At 43.6% G+C, this 22,021-nt stretch overlaps 1 protein-coding gene across 2 annotated transcripts in view; it reads left to right on the plus strand.

Annotated features, from left to right (window-relative positions):
- LOC144822968 (uncharacterized) overlaps window positions 1–22,021 on the plus strand; it is a 567,214-nt gene that overhangs the window by 502,915 nt on the left and 42,278 nt on the right. For both annotated transcript variants that reach the window (XM_078681053.1, XM_078681055.1), the window contains exon 11: window positions 10,620–10,682. In XM_078681053.1, the coding sequence (XP_078537179.1) occupies window positions 10,620–10,682 (63 nt within the window). The remainder of the gene's footprint in view (window positions 1–10,619; window positions 10,683–22,021) is intronic.

Below are 22,021 nucleotides of genomic sequence, written 5' to 3' on the forward strand. Positions count from 1 at the left end.
ATCTATAAATATATTCACTGAATGAAACAAAGATTGCAGGAACGTTACAGTTAGGTTGACGTTTCACCCACAGAAATCTAGAAGTTATAGTTTTACCTATGTTAAGCAACTATAACTCGTGTCCTAAAGTTATTTAACAGCACAAGTTATAGTTTCTTCAGATGAGTATATCTATAAATGCCTAATTTAGATGGTTTTGTGTGGGTAAAACTTCAACTTAACTATAACGTCCCTTTAACCTTTGTTTTTTAGTGAATGTCCTTGTTTTTTTTCAATGCAAAGTAATAAATAATTACCATAAGCCATTACAAACACCGCAGCACATGGCCTTCTGCTGTGGGCAGCGGGGAATGGGCAGGCCCTGCTGCCAACATCCCCTGCATGCACCCAATCCCACGTTGTGGACTGCCTTTGGCCATGCACAAGAGGGGTGAAATGTGTGAGTGGGTGAGGCATTTCTTTCATTAATTGAGGTTCTGATTTGTGGTTACTTGTGGGTACCCATGAATTCTCAGAGGATCTGCGTCCCTACATATCTATACATTTCTTTCTTCAATAACTACTGGACAGATTTACACCAAATTGCAATGAAAGATCTTTCTGGACCATGATCTAGCTTTTTGCCAAATTTAGTGTAATTCCGTTGAGCGGTTCAGGCTGTAGCAGTGTCTAAAAACTGCAATATCCCCATAGACATTGCATGGGGAAAAAGCATTTTGGGATCCCCCATTTGTCTGTGCTCCAGCATGATGGATCATCCTTCCATGCAGAACTAGACAAAGTAGGGCACTTTTTTTTTTTGAAGATGTTGTGAAGATTTGTTGAATGGCGCCAAAGTTATTAGAAATATATATAAATATATATATGCGGTTACTAGGAGACAGAGGATGCAGAGTCCTAGGAAAGAGATGTGGAAAAGGGAACTGTTACTATGTAAAGATACCTTTTTCATTAAGTAATTTAGCTTTTTAAAATATATTATGCCATAAATAACAAACACATGTAACCTATCACATTTCTTTAAATGGGTGTGAGGAAATGAGTGTATTATATTGTGTGGTTGTGAGATCTCACCATGTAATACACCCACAGTACCACTTTGGGTCCAGTCAAGCTCATTTACAAAACCTTTCGCTCAACTCTGGGTAGCTGTGGCTTCGAGATGCAAGGCTTAAACAAAAGAACAGTGTAAAGTGTTAAGAAGTACTTAAACAACAAAATTAGAAAGTCACAGAACATGAGAGAAGTCCAGCAACAACTTATGAAAATATATTTTATGTTTATGAATTTTCAGACACAAAATTGAAAAAAATCCATTGTGGGTTCCGAAGATCTATGATATTTAATTAAAAACGTCAATCACTGCTTTTCCCTCAAAATCCCCACAAGCATTTGTAATTACTGCAGTTCGCAGAAACTTTATAAAAGTTTTACAGTTTTCCATGTTGTGCTTGACTTCTCTGGCCCACTTTGTGCGACTAGCTTCAGTAGAAAGAAGGTAAAGGGGACCAGTAAGGATTTTGATAGGGCAGTTCCCTTATCACCAAAGTAGCCTCAAGTCAAGTACCAGACTCTCTGGGCGAACAGCGATACACATCAATGCTGGGTACTAATGCAAGGGATACAAGATGTTGACGAAAGTGTATCATGCAGAGGGTGCTATGAAGTTAACCAGGGGCTTCCTATGGCCACTCCTGGGTCCACAGTCTGGATGGGGCGACTTTGGCCACAGGAGTTAATGTCCATTGAAGTCCTCCTGGGTCCAACAAAAGTCAAGTTGCCACTGGATTCCGGTCACAGCAAAACCAGTGGTTCCCTATGGTGAAGCCTAGTGTCTGTCTTAGGCTACCAAACTGCACTCCAATGGCTCTCCCAGGTCCAGCAGATTTGGTGCCACTTTTGTGCTTTGGGACTTGGTCTCCCCGGCTACACGTCGGCGGTCAGTGGCAATCAAATGATTCTGGCTATTAACTAGCCAGCGGGCTTCCTTAGCTTTTGTGATCCTGGTGCTGTAACAGAAAGTCTGTCTACTGACTCTTGGAGTTCACCTCTGCTGTCTGGTGCTCAGGAGCAACTTTTTCATGGCCTAGGCACCACAGGCAGGCATAGTCTTTGCTGGCCCAAAGATCAGTATGTGCAGTCCAGAGGTGTGAGTAGCCTTTCTTGCCAGGCCAAGGCAACAGCAGGGCAGGTCCTCTCTCCAGTCCAGATGTGATCTGAGGTCTAGGTGCCAGGGGTGCCTTATTTATGCCCAGAAAGTGCCTTCGCTGATGCAGCAGTTACTAGCCAATGGGTTACCATATCCTTTCCCACCTGATGAGGTCTTCCTGCAGTGCATGCATCTAGCTATCCCAGGGTGGACTGTTCTACCCACTCGCCAGATGGCGAACCCTTCTCATGGTGTGTTAAGCTTGGTAGCCCATTCTAGAGGGTGGGTACCTGGGGGCTTCACACCCATGGAAAAAAACGGTTTAGCAAATGCCCCTCTTCCATCTCCGATGCCAGCCGTTTATCTGAACAAAGAGCAACCACTCTTTTGCGTGTCCACCATTTGCTCTTCAAAGGAAGCCAAAGGCAGCTTACCATTTGAAGTTTGCCTAGTGAGCTCATACCTGGGTAACTACCTGCCAGGGAGAGGTCACACCTCTTCCAACTACAGGCCTTTATTGTTTCTTCTCCTGCAAGCCGTTCACACCTCTCCCCAGGGGTGCAGAAGGCTGTTTTGTTGCTCGCATTTGTGAATGGCAACTGGAAAACGTAATACAGCAGAGTGGCATCTTTATAGAAGTTGCATTTACATAAAAGTTAGATTAAATTCGACTTGGGCATCATGTCAATTTTAATGTGATGATTATTTTGATATGTTAAAGTACCTACTTTAGTAGTCCCAGTCAGGTTACTAGCCTTTACTGGATTAAAAACTCTAGGGTATATTTACACACAGGAACATCACTTTTTGCAATGTTCCTGTGGGGATAGGGGCTTTCCTTATTTACAAGGCAACTTTAAGCCACTAATGCGGCTTAACGCCGCCTTGTGAATAAGGCCCCCTTTTATGCTACACTTAGCGTGAAAGTGGTAGACAATGAGGGTTGCAGTACGCTGCCCCATATTTACAAGGGTGGCTTAAATATGGGCAGTGCCAAAATAAGGGCCAGGGAAAACCTGGTCCTAACATGGCAAAACGAGGAGAAATGCTTTATTTCTCCCCTTTTTTCCTGTTTCTGAGTGCTGCATTCTGTAGTACACATAGAAACAGCAAAACACTATGTACATTTGTTTATGTGTAGGAATGTGTTCCTTACTACACATAAGCAATCCTTAAAAAATTATGATTTGCAACTTCTATGTGTGCTGCACAATGCAGCACACATATTAGTTACAAATTGCCATTCATGCACATAAACAATCATTCCCCCCAACGCAGACACCCTTGCACTGTTATGTTATGTTATGTTATGTTAATTTAGTCTTTTATAGCGCACGGCTACCCCATAGAGTGTCCCGGCGCTTTTATTGAAAACCTGTAGCAGAATAACACAACACAGTAAAATAAAACGGACCCAGCAGAAAAGAGGAACGTACTAAAGGGCAAAAAGCCAAGTTTTAAGGCCTTTCCTAAAAGTCAGCAAATTAGAAGTGCTGCGCAATGCCAAGGGCAGAGTATTCCAAAGCTGTGGCGCCAGCAGCCTAAAAGAGCGACCTCCAATGCGGGCCCTTTTTACTCGAGGAACCACAGCAAGGAACAATGATTCAGATCTCAGAGATCGGGCTGGATGATAGAAGGCAAGCCTCCTTTGGAGATATTTTGCTCCCGAGGCGTGAAGAGCCTTGTGGGCCAAGGTCAAGGCCTTAAAAACTATCCGCTTCCGAATAGGCAGCCAGTGGAGCGACTGCAAAAGGCCGGAAACTCTGGCTCGCCTAAAGAGGCCAAAAATGGCCCGCGCGGCCGAGTTCTGGACCACCTGCTACCTTTGCAGGAGATACTCCGGCAGGCCAAGATAAAGGACGTTGGAGTAGTCCAGTCTTGAACCAATTAAGGCCTGCACCGTAGTCTTCCTATGATCTTCTGAGAGCAAAGGAAGGAACTTACGGAGCATCCTAGGGAGGCCAAAGCATGTTCCCGTGAGACCAAGGATCTGAGATCTTAACGTCAGACCATTACGTGTTTACTCAGTGCTCTGTGATACCGCCTGCCCGCCCTGGTCCGACTCGGTATCCAATACCGTTGAGCGGAGGGCGGGACAGGTACGAGCCTGAGTCACTCACTTCCGCTTCCCCGCTGCAGCACAGAGCGGGTAGCGCTCTAGCCTTGCTGTTACTGGGGCTACTTAGCCACTCGTCGGGATCAAGCGCGCAGCGTTTGCGCGCAGGGAGGCGCCTCTAGACGCGCCGAAGACAAGCCAAAGACCTGCCCGTCTGCGCCCGTCCGCGCCAGGACGGTGCCAGGGGCCATGGCGGTCTCTTCCATTCTCCCGCTTGTCCCGCTCCCTGCTAGGATCACATACTCAGCCCAGGTACTAAAGGATTTACAGAGGATTGACTGTCACGGGGCCCTTAAACCAATCATTGAAGATCCTTTTTCTTGTTTACATTGCAAATCCCAGTCTATTACTGATAGATCTGTGACTAGTTATACACCGCCACTTACAACATCCAAAATCACCGGTCATAAAAACATTCTCTGTAATGTACGCTCCCTACCTAAGCATACCTCTGAAGTCTGGGATATTATTTCCACAAATGCACCTGACTACTGTTTCATGACCGAAACGTGGCTTAAACCCCATTCTACTCCTTCCATTACATTGGCCATCCCTTCTGGATATAAAATCATCCGGTTAGACAGACCTAAGAAAATTGGCGGTGGAATTGCTATTGCTCATAAGAGTCACATTGACTGTTCTGTCTTGGCAGAACTCTGCACACCAGACATCGAATTGCTGGTTTTTAAAACCTCTCTTTCCACCAAACAAACCAGATTAGGAGCCTTAGTTTATCGTCCTCCTGGACCTAGCTCTAACTTTGTTAATACTTTACTGGAAAATCTGGCGCCTTATGTTCAAAAGGATAAAGACTTTTTGTTAATAGGTGATTTTAATTTTCACAGTGAACTCACAAATTGTAAAGAAGCACAGGCTTTTCTTAATGATCTTTTATTGTTAGGTCTTCAACCACACAATGTGGGCCCAACACATGTGGCCGGACACACCTTAGACCTGGTAATAACCAACTTCCCTAATGTCACATGCATGCCACCCACACAGGTCAGTTGGACGGACCATTTTATCCTTGAGTTTCATACTCCCTATCCTACAACTACTGCCCTCAAAACTACCAATATCCCCGAAATACGACGACAATGGCATAAGGTTAATGAGGCCTCATTTGCTGAACAGTTTGTTCAATTCTACCATGAGATTCCTGATGACATCGAGAAAGCTATTGACATGTTCAATAAAGACACTAAAATTGCCATAGATAAGATTGCTCCTTTAAAGCAATTTAGACCCCGACCAGCCAAAAAACAAGAGATCTGGTTCTCTGAAGAGCTCAGAAATCTCAAGAAAGCAGCCAGGAAACTAGAAAAAATATGGAGATCTACCCATCTAGTAACAGATAGGACACATTACTGGGACGCCCTAAGCATATATCACAAGGCCATCAGAATGGCGCGTAAAACCCATATTACTAACACTATCATGGCTGCAGATAACTCTCCCAGAGTATTGTACCAGGTCCTTCACTCTTTCACCAATCCCACAGCATGTGAGAGTGAAGACACATCGTCGCAATTACTTTGCGATAATATATCACAATTCTTCTGCAATAAAATAGATCTTATCTATGCTAAAATAGTAAATACAAATAATACCCTGACTACAAACACAGCCCCGATTTTTCAGGATTCAGAACTTGATAGTGGCTCTCATACTTTAGACCTCTTCTCCCCTATCACTCATAAAGAGGTATCCCTGCTCATGGCGCAGATTAAAAGTGGAAGTCCTGATGACATCATCCCGGCAAGACTCATGCCCACCTTACTTGGAATCCTATCTCCCACCATTGAGAAACTTGTTAACCTATCCCTTTCCACAGGTTCTGTCCCTAAGCAGTGGAAACAAGCTTTGGTCAGACCAATCAGGAAAAAAACCACAACTCCTTGGACCGACCTGTCTAACCTTAGACCTATTTCGTTGCTGCCATATCTGGGTAAGCTAGTTGAGAAGCATGTTAATCGTCAACTATCTAGCTACATTGAGGAAGCTGGCGGCCTAGACTTCTCTCAATCTGGGTTTAGGCCGAAACACAGTACAGAGTCCACCCTCCTGTCTGTGTCTGACGATCTGCACATGTTTCAAGACAAAGGCTACTCAGTAATTTTGGTGTTATTAGACCTTTCAGCCGCGTTCGACACCGTGTCACATAACATCCTCATTGACCGGTTGTCGAACGTAGGGGTTAAGAACAACGCCCTTGCCTGGCTAAGGAGTTTCCTTACAGATCGGACCCAGACTGTCACCATGGGTAAATACAGATCAACTGAGGTGGGGATTACGAAAGGGGTGCCACAGGGCTCCTGCTTGAGCCCAACACTTTTTAACATCTATGTGGCACCCCTGGCAAGAGTGATGCGCAAATATGGTTTCATCCCCGTGTCATATGCGGATGACACGCAGCTCCTCTTCCCATTTCGTAACCTCACCACAGAAACAAGAAACTCCTTCTCCGCTGGCATGAAAGCCGTCGCACTGTGGATGTCCACCAACTTCCTACAGTGCAATGTCAGCAAGACGGAAGTAATGCTGTTTGGAGACGCCAAATTACTGTGGACCCCTGACTGGTGGCCCTCTGATCTCGGTGTCGTTCCAGAGCCTAAACAGATTGTCAAAAATCTGGGGATACGCCTTGATCAGGACCTTTCGCTCAAACAGCACAGCAATATGGTAGCTGGCGCATGCTTCCACATCATAAGCATGATGCGTAGAATTTTTCCACTGCTACCGGACTCCTCCAGAAGAACATTGGTGCAAGCCCTTATATTGAGTCGTATTGACTATTGTAACGGGCTACTCCTTTCTGCCAATGAAGGAGTTCTAGACAGGCTTCAGGTGGTCCAGAACACGGCAGCCCGCCTTGTTCTAAATGCTCCCCCCAGAACAGCATCAAAACCTCTGCTGCAGAAACTACACTGGTTGAGCATTAGACAAAGAGCCAAGTTCAAGATATGTTGTATCATTCATAAATGCCTGAATGGAAATGGCCCTACATATCTGGAGCAGAAATTTACCTTCTATACTCCCTCCAGATCGTTGAGATCTAGTGAGAATTTTCTGCTGACTGTACCTCGTGTAAAAAAAACTAGACATGGAGGGAAAGCCCTATCTGTTGCGGGGCCCACACTGTGGAACAAACTGCCCCTGACCCTTAGGCTCTGCACAGATCATTTAAAGTTTAGGAAGCAACTCAAAACTCTGCTATTCACCGATAAAATCTAGACCCATTCTCTCATCTGCATAGTGTTGGACTCTATCTGGTATCACAGCGCAGAGATACTCCGGTTGGAGTCGATTCCAGCGCTATAGAAACCCATAAATAAATAAATAAATAAATAAATTATCAATCTTGATCCCCAGATTCTTTGCTAGCTGGGACGAACACTCTGGAGGAAACATATTAACAGGCCACCATTCCTGCCAGTCTGGGTCAGATTGCAGCCAAAGAAGAGTACCTCAGATTTGTCTGAGTTGCATTTGAGGCTGTTAAGCTGGAACCATTTAAAAAAGGGTGTCTACGTTGGTGCTTGGCAGCTACATTTAGAGCCAGCACTAGGAGAAATGCAGGGGTGCACCACATTCTTGTGAATGCAGCGCATCCCTACGTTTTCAGAATTGAGAAGCTTGGCGTTGGCAATGTTTTCCTAATGCCAAGCTTCTCCATTCTGCTGTGAATAAGCCCCACAATGTGGGGTTTTTATAGTTAAAACATATAAAATGATATGCCCCACTTTTTATTTTGCAGCCGCCTGCCATAGGAATCGACAGCCCCCCAGTAGGGGTAACATATGTATTAAAAAGGGAGGTTTAGAGTTTGTCATTACTTTAAATGATAAATTCGAGTTAGCAGTTGCTCTACCAGACTTCATTCTGGGCTAGGAGTCAGGTTTACTTTTTCACATTTAGGGAGGCACAATAAGTGCTGCAGCCCTGAGGAAGACACTTTAACTTAAGTCCCAGGGTAGACATGGTATCATATCACAGGGACTTAAAAGTATATGGGGCATATTACCAAGCAATAGCGATAGTTATCGCTATTGCTTGGTTAGAGACAAAATTTTACCGCTGAGCTGCGGCGATTTTTATCGCAGATAAACCTTGGTATTACCAAGGTTTATCGCAAATGCGATAAAAAACGGCCGCAATGCATGAATATCGCTGAAAAGTCAGCGATATTCATGCATTACCGAGCTAATGCTCTTAGCCATGTTATCCACCTCCCATTGGATAACATGGCTAAGAACTGCTCAGGGCAGCGCGAATATCTCCAAAAGTTGGTAATAGGAGATAGCGATGTTAGCGACTGTTTCCAGTCGCTAACATCTTGGCACGCCCACTTTGCATGTCATTAGTGATAAATATCACTGACATGCAAAGTGGGGCCCAAGATGGTCGCTATCTCCTACTAGCTGTCGCTAACTGGTGTTAGCAACAGCTAGGTAATAGGGAGATAATTTTATCTCCGCTTTCTTGGCTTTTAAAGAGATAAAACCCCCTTGATAATATGCCCCTATGTTTGGCTGGCTTCTACTCTATTGGCTAAGTTCACTTACTTATAAGAGTCTGAGCTCTGGCACTCAAGCATGTTTAGCAGGCCTTAGTGCAGTCTCGGTCAAAAATCCAGCAACATCAGTCCAAAACTTTGGGGCTGATCATCGAAAAAGAGTTATTTCCTTACAGTGAGTAAATGCAAATACAACAAAAACAGATGTTTCAATTCAGCATGCTCCATAAGAACAGCTCTAACGTGGCTGCTAATATTTCAGCAATGTGGCATCCGGGAGGTTTTCATGTTTATCATGAATATGTTAGCATTCTTGTTGTTGTTCATTAGAACCTTGTGGTCAAGCAAGAGTAGAACTCAGAGAAATGAACTGATAATTCAGAATCAAGAGAGAAAAACGCTTCCTTTCAAAGATAATTCATCAGATCCCAGATAGGGATTTTCAATAGGGTGAAATCTCCCTAAAGCCTAAAATTGGTATGACCGCAACAGATTTTATTCACAAAATAATTTATCGCTCATTCTACACAATTCTTTTTGCCACCCTCATAACCACACATTCACTAAATTTCACGAGGACAAAAATGGCAGACTCTAATCACCCCAAAACAAACACCCAAATCCAGTGGGCATACTTCTCATAACCAATCACCTAAACACTATCATGAAAAACACACTACCTAACATAACATTTTGTGAATGTCACCCCACATTTGAAGACCTGATAGACATCAGCAATATTTTCTAAAGGGAATGGGGTGCTCTCTGGAGCTCCACTGTCCCTCTCAATAAGTACCTGAGTGGAACTCCACCCTCATCAATAACTCAATAACTATGAGTTAGTGCACCCCCATACTATTGCTTAATTTTTGTCCTCTGCTACACTTTTGTCTTCAATGTAGACCCCAACTTTCCAATGTTTTAATCCAATTTCTGTTAACTCTTCCTATCTTGTACCTGCCTGTCCATGATTTGTTTTTACAAAGCATTTTCTTTCACACTTCATTCAACAGATGTTCCAAGTCATCATTCATCTTTTGCATAAATAATCTTCTTGAGACAATATATCACACATACAATACAAAATGGCCTAAAGCTAAACATAAACTATTCTCTCTAAAGTTTGCAGAATAGCTCAGGGCAGTATGCTCCCACAAACGCCCTGGCCTTATTTCTGGATAAAGTGGTACTTATGCATTTACTGGCCAGGATTATATTTTGAACTTTATAGGAGGTCGTTACAAAGAATGAGAAGTATAGATGACTAGCTTCAAATTCTTCACTCCACTTCCAGCCCCCATGGAATTAGTTGCAGACCTGCCATCAAAGGTAAAAATCCATAGAAGCTCATAAGCTTTGGGAATGGTTTTCCTGTAGCATCATTGGACTGTCACAGTTGGCTACGGCAACTATAATTACCCCAAAATCAAAACATTTTTCTATGCAGTAAGAGGTGGAGCAAGGTTTTTTTTCCTTCTGCTTTGTTGTTTAACATCATATTAGAATCCTTGGCGAAACCCCCCAAGGAGGCATATTAAAATAAGTGGGACTTTTTACTCAACTAGTTGCATTAATAGGTACTTTTCCTTGTTTTGTAAAATCTTTTTTGTGCTTCTGCAGGTCCTGCACCTATTGCAGGGAAATGTTTTGTTCTCTTTAACAAGTGAGTTTTCTGATGTGTCTATTCCTTTGAATGACTAAATATTAGGCCCCCTGTCGCACAAGCTGGAATTATGACTCCAACCACAACTGTTAGTTAGGTAGTTGTTTTATTTCAGAAGCTTTTCTTAGCAGTCCATGGTTATAAAATTCTTCTTGTCTCCTCTTCTCTTTTGTAGATGCTGGGAAGTCTGGTCCACTGGTGCGGTCCTCATCCCTCAGAGGAAGGAGAAGTACCACAGGTCAGCGTTCTGAGGGATTTATCCTTAGATTCTGGGTTTGGGCTTTAGTGAGGGATGTATGCCTGTCCCTGGATCATGCAACCACCACCATCATCCAGTGTATCATAAGAAAAGAAATATATACCAATAAAAACATAAGAAAGGCTCAACTTTCGAGCACATGTTGTTCACCTTGTCTGGGGAATTTTAGCAGCTCAATTTGTGACAAAATTGACTATACCTCCACCAACACCGTGCTCTATGATGATTTCTATTCAGACAGCATGCTATGCTACTTAAGTATTAATACACCTGGGCAACGCAGTTCAATCACCATCAAGTACTCATATGACTGTCAATGCAGACTAAATGTCAGTGGTCCCTTATCGGCCGAGGAGACGAGTGTGCACCGGTGAGGACCACGCTCCTCCAGGAGCTTGGCTGGGCACATCGTCCTGCTGGTGGCCTCAGAGCTTCTCCCCTGGACCTGCACATTCCTCGGCGCCCTGAGGCAGCCAAGGGAGGCCGTCACCTTTTTGGGTGTTCCATTGGTCAAGTGGCATGGTTCCAATATCCTTTGCAGCATCCCTCCTTTCCAATGTTGATTCAGCAAACTCCAAAACTCCAGTGAAGATCTCTCCCTGACATGCCTCCACCTCCCTCTTAAAGAGGCCCGGTCTTGTTGTTTCCCCTGGGTGGTTCTCCTGATTCCGGTGTCCAAAAAGAAAGGAGGGACTTCCTGTTGTTCCTCTCGAAGTTGCCTTACCTTGTTCAGATGAAGGCTGAAAAAAACCCATAGGTGATTGAGTTGTTTTTGGGGACCGCATTTGTGATGTGCTAAGGCAAATCATCCGTTAAGGCCTCTTGATTGTCATCATTACCTGGGCCATCCTGACACCCCCACAGACATTTCAGACAAACTGGTTAAACGCCCCCTTGTTGATCAAAGGGGCCCCTCCATTTCAAACAGCAAGCTTTGCTTCGGGCTAGAACACCATGCTCTACTTGAGATGTTTTCACAGCTTAGTGACCAAGATATGCCTCCGGTTGTGCTTAGAGTTATTAGCACATATGAGAGGACTCTGTGAATATCTATTCTGGGCCTATCCGTGGGTCAGTGCCAAACGCACCCCTCTGGGGCTTGTTTTAGGCTTTGCCTGGAGAGCTTCTCAGAGTGCTCTTCCAAACACTCTTTGTTGCCCAATCACTGGGGGTCTCCACTCCTACTTTACAATTGCTTTGTACCGTGAATATTTCTTTTGATATGTCTTGAAGGGTCTTTCTCAGCACTCTGACTCCCAAGCACCTATTTACCAGACACCATGCAGCCCCTTATGTTGTGGCTCTCCCTCAAGTGACTGTACCTCCACTCTTTGTGTGGAATGATACCAAAATAATTTTTAGTACCTTTTGAGGTCCATGGTTCTTTACAACATCCTTCCTGTGAGACTCATGCAAGGGCCAAGCTCAGTATGAACTGTAAATAACCCAGATGGGCAGCATTGCAAGGGATACTGATGCCAACAGACGTGTCCGGGGAGAATCTAGTGCAAATTAGCCCTGACTTGAAAGTCTTAAACTAGACCATGCCCAGCACTCTCTGAGATTACTTTTTTCGGGCTGTCCATGAACCGTGTTTACCTTCTGGAGACTTCCATATGGACTTTGTCCAATATGCTCAAACTCGCTTGGGCCTTCAACTTGCTATGCTGTTGTGGGTCTATGTTAGAAGTGGGAATCTTCATACTGTACTTGGCCCAGTGGGCTTTTCGATGTGGGTTTCCTTCTGAAATATATGCTGTGAGTACTGTTGTGCTCCAGCAGACATCTTTGTGGGCTGTTAGGCTGTCTTCATGGATCAGTGCCCCGCCAAGTCTTTTACAAATGTATGGCAAAACATTTTACTGGGGTCACAGTCTAAGAGACTTTCGTGGGACTAGCCTGGTTTAGGAACACACCAACCTGGCCTCTTTGGCTATTGTGTGTTGTCTTTTCACTTAGATCTAAGCCCTAAAATAAATCCCAAATAGCCAATTGATACAATGTTGTGTCTCTTTGTATCCATCATGTCTGTTTTCAGCATCTCCCCTGGAAATCAGCTAAGGGCCAGAGCCTTTGAGCACCCCCTTCTACATTGGGGACTCTGCCTTTTGGATACCTTCATGGAACATCATACTTGTGCACAGTGTGGCATTGCCATTGTGAGGTCTATTCTCTGTACTATTAGACTATCCCTGGCTGGTATGTGGCAGAACAACATGCTACATAGAACTTCTCACAACCTCCAGCACTTGGAAAATACATTGTTTTATTCAATAGGAAACTTTGCATTTGCAGTGTGGTACATATCAGAATCTATCTACCAAAACATCAGGCAATAATTAAAAAAATAACATGCACATATCACATGGAAATATTAAGGATGCAATATTGCCTTTTTTTGCTAGCAACAGGGCCTCTCAGGGAAGCGTGTGAAGGAGGAGATGAGGCGTATCTCCAGAGAAGATGCAAGGTTACCTTTCTTTGCACCCTGGTGTAGGTAGTGTACAGTATGAAAAATATGCATAATTTGCTATACCAAGTAAGTCCTGGCTTTTGAATGTACTTAGTTGACATGAAAAATCTAAAACTACACTTCTGATTATGAAAAATTATCTAGACCAAAATGTTTACCCAACAGCCATATATTGTATATTTTTCATCATCATCAAAGCTTTATTTCGATATACAGAATATCATAAAAGCACATAAAAATATAAAATACTTTTTTAACTTAGATCTTTTTGCTGACAAACCGATAATCCTATGGTTGACCCTGCAATGTAATATGAAAGGCAAGATGTTATTGGGAGACAACACTTTACGTGGAGGACTTACATCACTAGAAAACGTCCAACAAATGTATTTAATAGTTAGTCACAGTTCTACTGCCTGCAAGCTCTCTGTCACAGGATTCACAAATAGACTCATTCGTCAAATAGGATCTAGCTGTGGACATCAGATCTATCATACTGGACCCCCAGTACTTACAGGAGGAGGCATCGAGCGGCAGAGAACTTTGTCTTCTCTCAGGTAACACTGAACCTGTAGGCATGAGCAGTATAAACAATGACCTCAGTGATCACCCCCATATGCAATAAAATTTCAAATCATCCGCATCATCATAATCTTCTTGATGTTTGGAGAGTGGTGTACTGGAAGAACAAACATTGTTTAAGAGACTATACTGGTATTTGAGAGATACTGCTACTTTACATAAAAGTATTCAAGAAAGAATAAAAATGGAAGGAAATGTTTCTACTGTGCAGAGCCAGACTAGGAACCAACATGTTGTAGGCTATATAAGTTGCGTATGTTTTTATTTCTGTTGCTGGTTATGTCAGATATTCTTGCCTCACTCTGGCTCATGCTGTATCATAAATGTGGAATGTGAAGGTAGAAAATTGAGGGTCGAATGTTGGAGGTCGAGAGAGCGAATGGTTGGGAACAGACAGGCGAAGGATGCAGTGACCGGCTAGGGGCTGTTTTATCAAATAAACTTCAAATGTTTTAGTGTACCTGCTCATCTCGAGTTGTTATAAATACTACATCAATATTGGTTAAGAGTCGTTGTGGTATTTGACGAGGAAAACTGAGGAGTGAAACCCCAGCTGTATTCATCATGCTGAATTCTACAGCAATGAAACAGAAGAAGTCTCTTGGGAACCGAGAAATTAGAGGCTTCAGAAATGGCTGGCCTTTTGTGGTTCTCATCAGTTGAAAACTGAAACAAGTAATTTAATTGGTCATTCACTGTTTAGGTCAGTTGAGTGGGGAGCAGGCCTGTTCAATCTTTAATCACGTTAGAAAGAGCATTCATTGTTTTACAGGAGTCATTTTCAGAAGGGCTCAGAGGCCTGTTGTTGCTGTCTCTAAAACCAGCCCCATTCACTGTAGAAAATACGCTAATAGTCACTTCGACACAATTTTGTTGTCTGGGCTTAAAACAAGTCCCACGAACCAGAGAAAATGCTCTAAAGGTCTTGTCAGCGCCCATGTTGCAAAGGATAATACTTATGTTGTCATCTGTGCTTAAAACAAACCCCACTCACCGGAGAAAACACAGTAATGATCATGTCAGCAGCCATTTTGTGTTGGATTGAATATTTATGTAAATACAAACTCGAGAAGGGCTTAATGCGTCTGTTGTTCTTTTTTGCCTAAAAACAAACTCCACTCACTGGAGAAAAGATGCTAATGGTTTTGTTAACCACAATTTTTGTTAAGGTTCAATAATGCAGAGGTTTATTAGTCCCTCTTGGTAAACAGAACCTTTTCTAGAAGTAACCACGTGGTTTTGCAAGTTGCAGCCATCGTTGAAAGATTGAGTTGGTGTACCGCAGAGCATAAACATGTTAAATCTGGCTCCACAACAATTTGTGGCTCAACCACAACCTTTTCACCAGAATGTAGGCAAACCTATGGTCAAATGGTGTACTTGGTATAGAAACTTTGAAAAATTCCTCTTAGCTATTGATGCTAAGGTCAATCCTGAAAGGAAAAAAGGGCATTTGCAAAACTGCCTCGCACTGCTGCTGAGGAAATCTTTTAATGTTTGCCAGAAGCTGAATCTCCTGAGAATGCCACTTGGGAAGATTATCGTGAAGCAGTTGTACATTTGGACAACCAGTTTAGTGAAGAACCCAATGTAGTTATTAAAAGATTACATTTTTTTCATGAAAAAAAAGCAGTGAAGAAACACTTGATGAATTCATAGCCAATTTCAGAACTTTAGCAGCATCTTGTGGTTTTGGCAGCAATATTGACATGTATCTTTGTGACCAGTTAGTTTTTGGTTGATTTAGCAAGAGAATTCAAGAAATATGGTTATATACATCTAATCCATTTTTGTCTGAGCTGATTGGTATTGCTAAGGGAGTTGAGAGATCTATGATTTCATCTAAAGTTTGGTTTCAAGAAGAAGTAAACGTAGGAGCTCTACGTGTGGATGATAAGAGAGATAGAAGTGGGGAAGTTGACAAGAGTAGATCAAATGATTGTTACAGCTGTGGATCATAAACACATTTATCAAATGCCACTAATTATAACATTTCAGACATTTCGTTTTAATCCACTCTCAAAGATTGCAGCTCAAAAGAAAGTTGGGGTAGCAATTGAAAGAAGTATGCACATGTTTTCACTGTGCACATTAACGAGGACGGTATGTTAGACGAATGTCTGTAAAAATTCAAGAACGCTATTCTTACTTCACTTCCACCAATACCTTTATTACAGAACAGCCATGGCTTGTTCCCTGTTAATCAACAGTAATCATGTCAGTCATGGCAGATTCAGGTTCATCCATTACTGCATTTGATCAAAATACCTTCATGGAAAATTGGAAAGAGAAATGTTTGAATGTGTGTGACCCTTCACCAAAGGCGTTTGGTGGTTTTGAGATTCAAATGCTCGGATGGTTTGGGGATATTGTATCATTCATGGGTAGAAAGGTTGTCAGTAAACTATATGAGGCTGATTGAATGAAAGGATGTGTTTGGGTGGATGGATCAAGCAATATTGGGAATAATTCTTAAACCTGAGTCTTTCATTCCAGTTCAATAGGATCAGGATTGGGTAGAGTAAGGCTCACAATATAAGGGTGTGGTCAGCAGGACACCTTTGTTGATGAAGATTGATGATGATGGTATAGAGACAATTGACTTACTTTTGAAAGAATATACCTCAGTATTCAAAGAGAAAAAATGGGTGCATGAAGGGATTTTCACGTGATATTGTTTTGAAAAGAAAAGCTAAACCAATAGTGCATAATGTTAGAAATGTACCTTTGAGTGTTTGTAAAGATTGACAATCTTATTGGATAAGAATATTTCGCCTGCCGAATGTTCAGAATGGGTGTCGAGTATTTTGATTACATGTAAAAGAAATGGTGAAATCAGGTTGTGTGCTGATCTCCGCTCATTAAATAAGAACATTGTTGTTGAATATCCTTCACTTCCAAAAATCCAAGAAATTGCTGGCACAGGAAGGGGATGCGTGTACTTTTAGCACAATACATCTTAAGGCTGCTTACAATCAGATCACATTGACAGATCACTCACAACTTCTGACGACTTTTATTAAACCCATTGAAGCATTTAAGTATCTTAGACTACCATTTGGGTTAGCATCAGCTGCCAGTGTTTTTCAGTGACTTATGGATGTTTTGTTTAAGGATGTGTCTGGCTTCATGACTTATCAGGATGACATTCTCATATTTGCATCAGCTATGGCTCAGCTTGATGAAATTCTACACAAAGTATTGTATGTTTTTGAAGAGCATGTTATGACAGTGCAGAACGATAAGTGTAAGTTTAGAGTAAGAGAAATAGAGTATTTTGGTCATCGCATTTCTGAGAGAGATACTGAACCCAAAAAAGATTAATCAGCAATCAGGGAGGCACCAACCCCTTCTGACAAGGTAGTTCATGTTCCTTTCTGGGACTGAGTATGTATTATGAAGGTTTGTGTGTGGGTTTGGTGTTATATCAGGGTCATTGAAACAAATCTTAATAAAAAAGAAAATTCTTGCAGGAAGGAGGAACAAAAAAATGCATTTGGGGCCACAGGTACGTAATTCTTAATTAGCGTTTCCTACATAGTGAATCTGTAGGAATCGCCATTTGGGAATCGCAAATCGTAATGGACACACCCTGCGATTTTCTAATAGCAATGCATACAGATTCATAATCGCTATTAGGAATTCGCAATTTAGGAAATTGCTAAATTGCTATTTCCTTATAGGAAATCACAATTTAGGAAACTGAGGCCCAAATGCACCAGGAAGCAGTATGATGAATGTCTCCTTGCAGGAAGCCACTGTCCCACCTGACTGGAAACACGCCATGATACTCCCTCTCCTCAAGAAGGCTAACGCTGACCCCGATTTACCCTCGAACTATCGACCCATCTCACTGCTACCGACCTTCTCAAAGATCTTAGAGAAACATGTCCATGCACAGCTCTCTCTGTTCTTTGAAACACAAAGGTTTCTCCATCCCTCACAATCGGGCATCAGAGCTGGCTTCTCAACAGAGATCACCCTGTTGGGGGTAACGGAAAGACTGCACCACCATCTGGACGAGGGAGACACGGTGGCCCTCATTTTGCTGGATTTAAGTGCAGCATTTGACACAGTGTCTCACGTCGTGTTAATTAAAACCTTAAGATCATTGGGAATATGCGGTTCAGCTCTGAAATGGCTCATCTCTTTTCTCACACATAGCACCTTTCAAGTTTTATACATAAGACCCTTAGCCGATGTTGCAAAAGAGTCCGGACTGACCCTGTTTTTTTTTTTTAAATATCTTTATTGCTTTTAATTATTTCTGGTGCAGTAATTTACAAACATCAATGCAGTTCACCTTGGCGAGAACATCACTTTTCCTATAACACAGTGTACGTAGATCAGGGCATTTCCTGCTCACAATTTCAGTGTTATTCGTGTTCATATTGTAAGGTTACTCATGCATTTGTAAGTTGCCTTGGGCTCCTACAGCCCGCACAGTCTACTATCTCCAATCGAGAGTCAGAGTCAAGGTGTGTAGCACGCCTCTTCATAGTTGCGAACAACATTGCGTGAAAACATCGATGTATATAGACCAAGGTTACTCATATTTGGACTCAGCTCTTGAATTGCATCAACGACTGTTTCATAATCAAATGAAGCAACATACATGTAAGTGTTGAGTCCGAACAATAGATATTATCTTTTACAACAAGTTAACAGCATTAAACAACAACAAATAATAAACCAAAACAAAAGAGACATCAAATGATGGAGTGTATATGTGTCTGGTGTGCTATCTGGGTGCAATTGTGACTAGGCTAGCATGCTGGTATAGTGTGTGGGCTGCCACTTCTGCTCCCCGTACAATTGCCTGGTCGTTAAGATAATGTCCGATAGGAGCTATATATGAGCCGTGCCATGGAGGGGCATGTGGACTTCACCCAGCCCGACAGCCGCAGTGAGAGTGCCACTTAGAGCCAGTGCGTCACCTACGTCCGGGCAGTTCATTAAGCATCTGATCTCGCCCGTTGCGCAGGGGGTATTCAAAGCGCGGCGTCAGAACGTGCGAGAGTTTTAAGCATGTCGTCCCAGGTCTGTGCGATGGGATACTTGCGCAGTCCTGCCATCTCTTCCCTGTGCATGGTTGTGCCCTCTGCCCGCGCCCAGACTTCAAGGGACCTCACCCAATGGGGTACCTCCAGTGGGTCCTTGTGTTTCCACCTTTTAGTTATAAGTCGTTTCGCTGTTATGAAGCCCAGATCCCAAAACCTGGAGCTTGCCTTGTTAGTCTTAGGTCTCTTGTATAACCTTAGGATGCAGACCTCCCACGTGATGGGTACCTCAGTGTTAGTGCAGTTGGCCAGTGTTTCCGATGTTGCACGCCAATAGTGTAAAAGTAGGGGACAAGACCACAGCATGTGTAATAGATCAGCGCCTAGGGGGCGGCATCTCAGGCATTCAGAGATGTTGGTGTTAAAGTATTTGTTGATTTTGTCTGGTTAAAGATACGCCCTGTGCAATATGTAAGTTTGTATGAGTTTGAATCGCGAGTTTCGCGGTATGTATGTGGCACCAGCCAGAATGCGTTTCCATTGTTTATCAGACCGGGGACGGCCTCTGTCCTCCCCCCAATCGGAGTCTCTGCAATGGCTTCAAGAGCTGGATGAGAACGGCCTGCACCAGCCAATGTATCACATGTGATCCCTCCCCCATCACATGCAGCTACTGCAATAACTGATGTGTCGGTGGCTCGTTAGTGATATCTCCCAATGCTAGTGTAAACTTTTGCTTAATAGCTGCATGCAGTAGGAACTGTCCCACCGTCAATCCAGTATCAGCCGATAGTGTCGCAAAAGGCAATAAGCTGCTGTCCGCGTACAAGTCCCCCAGCGTCTCCACCCCTGCCTCAACCCAGGGCACCAGCATCACGTCCGTTATAGGGTCTCTGTCTCTGGGCGTCCCGAGAAGTGGCAACACCGGAGCGTACGGGACCGAGTCTTTTGTAAGATGAAGGCTAAAACACCTATGAGCCAACTCAACATGTATTTGCGTCCGGCGAGAAATGTTCGCTAGCGGGTGAAACAGTCCACAAATTTGGGCTCGCATCCAAGTTGTTGTTTTGGTTGCTGTGTCCATCAGGTTTCTGCCACTAAGCCACCTTGCGACCCACTGTAATTGCGTGGCTAGGTAATATAGTTCCAGATGTGGAACTGCCAAACCCCGACTGTCCAGAGGTGCATATAATTTCTGCAGTGCTATCCTGGGCCGCCCGCATTCCAGATCAGGCATCGGATTAACCCCTCCAATTCTCTAAAGAGCCTCACTGGGACATACACCAGAAGATTCACAAAATAATATAGCAACCTGGGTAATACTATCATTTTGGTTAAAGTGACACGGCTCATCACATTGAGCGGTAAGGTCTTCCAGAATTGCACTTGTGCTCTTATTGAGGGGATAGCGCGAATCAGATTACCTTCCAGTATATCTGTTAGGGACCTGTAAATATATATTCCTAGGTATCTGAACGTGGTTGGATACCAATCAAGCGCGGTACCATTGATAATGATATCATACGCAACTACGTCTTCGCGGAAGGATTAAGCGCCTGACTTAGCCCAGTTTACCCTGGGGCCCAATATCTCCACAAATCTGCAGAACAACGCTGATATCTCCGGCGGCACAGCATGAAGGTCTCGTATATATAACAACAGGTCGTCCGCGTATAGCGACACTGAGTGTAGTCCATCGCTCAAGGAGATGTTTCAGTCCACGCCGCCCTCCCGGAGAAAGGCTGCCAATGGCTCCATAGCAAGGGAAAAGAGTAATGGGGACAGGGGGCATTCCTGCCTGGTCCCTCGCCTCACCCTAATTTCGTCAGATAGAAGCTTGCCCGAGCGATCCCGCACTGTGGGACGTTGATACAACAATTACACCAGCTGTAAAAAGTAATCTCTCAGCTCGTATTTACGCAAGACTGCTGCAAGATAAGGCCACTCCAGCGAATCAAAGGCCTTCTCCAGGTCCAATGCTAGACAGCCAGACCTGGGTCAAGCTGCTGGCTCATCCATGCAATGCATCATGGGAGCTGTAGTGCACTTCATTAGTATGCAGCACAGAGTGCTGATGACCATACCAAACATATGTGTACAACACAAACAACATGTCACAAATACATGCAGCAAAGAAACAACAACATTGTGGCAAAACATTAATTACAATAATAATATTAAGGCATTTCCACAGATCACAGCTTGGACTGGTCAGCACCCCCTGGCAGCCAAAAGGACTACTGGCTGCGAGGTCGTCCCTGAACCCATAACACCAATATATCATCACCCCATCGCAACATCCCCGACTTGCAGGAGAGCCACCATCTCCCCACTGCCCAATTTTGAGGACAGTAATGGCGGATAGTCACATGGCAGGGACCCAACAACAGCAGAGCGCAAGACACTACGAGGGCGCACAGAGACTGCTGTTTACACTGCCCATCTATGGTGGCCTTGCAAGTTCCATCATGAGAACACAGTGCCTGCAAAGCAAAAAAATAGGCGCTGTCAGGAGGCAGCTTCAGCACATGGCAAAATCCATAGAGAAGGGGTAGGAGTTCTGGCTATCAGCGATGGAGCAGGTGCATGGTGCGCAGTGGCACAGGCACTACCTAGCCTGATTTGACACCTTCACATGCTCAATCAACCGACTGGCTGATGCAACATCAAGCCTGGCAAGGCATTCTGTAAATATACAGACACACATGGCACAAAGCTGCCAGGACAGTGCTAGTGGCCTGGTTCAAGTCACAACTGCTTTGCAGAACATACAGACCTACAAACTGTGATTCCCCAACATCTCTCCACCACCTGAGAGCGAGGAGGGCTCCAGCCTCAGTGGCTTATCTATCCAGGAGCCACACCCAACCAGGAGTACACGCAAAAATCCTTCTGGGACCCAGTGCTGCAAAGAAAGCACCCAACCCAATGGGAAGGAAGAAGTGTATAAACTAAATAGGAGTGGGGCTAGTACACACCCCTGCCTGACCCCTCTACCGATATTGATGTCATTTGAAACCTCCCCGCCCTTACCAATCCTCACCCGGGCTTCCAGGTCCCAATGTAAATAAGCTAAAAAATGAACTAAAACCTCAACCAACCCGTATTTTAAAAACAAAGGCTGAGGTAAGATCCATAAAAGCCAAATAAACAGGAGAGTTCTGGGCTATGGTGTATTTGCCGTTAATCAAGTTGAGGTTTAGACACTGTTCCACTGTGCCTATTTTGTTTCTAAAACCTAACTGGTAAAAATGTAAACTGTG

This window comes from Lissotriton helveticus, chromosome 3_1, assembly GCF_964261635.1.
Source record: "Lissotriton helveticus chromosome 3_1, aLisHel1.1, whole genome shotgun sequence".
Taxonomy (NCBI): domain Eukaryota; kingdom Metazoa; phylum Chordata; class Amphibia; order Caudata; family Salamandridae; genus Lissotriton; species Lissotriton helveticus.